Source organism: Pygoscelis adeliae, unplaced genomic scaffold (assembly GCF_000699105.1).
Source record: "Pygoscelis adeliae isolate BGI_AS28 unplaced genomic scaffold, ASM69910v1 Scaffold101, whole genome shotgun sequence".
NCBI classification, from domain to species: Eukaryota; Metazoa; Chordata; class Aves; order Sphenisciformes; family Spheniscidae; genus Pygoscelis; species Pygoscelis adeliae.
This window is the reverse complement of record NW_008824238.1, coordinates 7319044-7320191: the sequence shown is the minus strand read 5'-3', so window position 1 is coordinate 7320191 and position 1148 is coordinate 7319044. Positions and strand designations below refer to the sequence as shown.

Genomic DNA, 1148 nt, shown 5'->3' with positions numbered 1-1148 from the left:
GGATCATTAATATGATGACAGAAGATGTGGAGCATCTTACATTTTGAGCTACATACATTGTGAATAGCGGTGCTTTCAAGCAAACTGGAGTAGAAACACACATGGAAGCTTTGCTTGCACTTTTAAGCTGGTGTTCACCATTAGGCTTTATTCTTTCTTTCAACAGAGGACAGTTATGGGATGGATGGGAAGGCTAACCTGCCCAATTTCACTGGCGACATCGACTGGCAAGGACTGGAAGACTTGTACAGTGTGAATGAAAGTGTATATGAATACAGATACAACTATAGACTTAGTCTGGCTGACTGGACTAATTACTTGAAGGATGTAGATAGAATGTTTGCACTGCTGAACAGTTACTACCAGCAAAATAAAACAGACAAGGCTAACACTGCTCGAAGCAACGGGGACGGGGATGAATCATCCGCGCCGTTTACCTTGGTGGAAATGACTTCTGCTGAAGAATCAAGTGGCCTGCCTGCAGAAGAGTTGCAGCTTATTGTGCCAACGGACTTTGCAGCCCTCGCTTTGAGCACAGTGAATTTAAGTCAGGAGAGGAAACTTGAATTAAACAATGATATTCCTGAGAAAAGTAGTTTGAATGGCGCACACTGGAGAAATAATCATCAAGCTGAAAAATGGATGGAGGATAAAGAATCGGACCGTTTTGATATGGATTTCAGTGGAAACGGTTTGATAGAGTTGGAGTCCCGGCATAGCTTCATGCTACAACCCATCAGCATTCCTCAAAAAGACACTCATCAGGGCAGTGACGCTGTGGAAGATGCATTTGAAGATCAAATATATCTTCCCGTGAGGTCTGATGAAGCCCTCGTTCATCAGGCTGTAAACGTATCCATTAAGGACTCATCTATCGGTACCCAGAAAACAGGAACTTTCTTAAAAAAAACGGAACAGAGTCTTGCAGGGGAAACTTCACAAATCCTAAATGTAGAAGGCAGTGCCTCAGCTCCACTCTCCTTGGATTAGATCAAGTTGTAAACCATTAAATAGGTTCTCCTTTTTCTTATTAGCAAACTAATAAAGGTAATCATGACAACTGACACTTCATGTTTATTGTAGATACGTTTTGCAGCTAAATTGAGCCCAGTTCAGTATTTGTCTGTGTGCATTTGTTTTATTCACAC

General features: G+C 41.7%; 1 protein-coding gene across 1 annotated transcript in view; it reads left to right on the top strand.

The window, feature by feature from the left end:
• SULF1 (sulfatase 1) overlaps positions 1 to 710 on the top strand; it is a 67345-nt gene extending 66635 nt beyond the window's left edge. The window contains exon 20 of the mRNA XM_009335041.1: positions 167 to 710. Coding sequence (XP_009333316.1) covers positions 167 to 197 — 31 coding nt within the window. The 3' untranslated portion in view covers positions 198 to 710. The remainder of the gene's footprint in view (positions 1 to 166) is intronic.
• The last annotated feature ends 438 nt before the right edge of the window (positions 711 to 1148 follow it).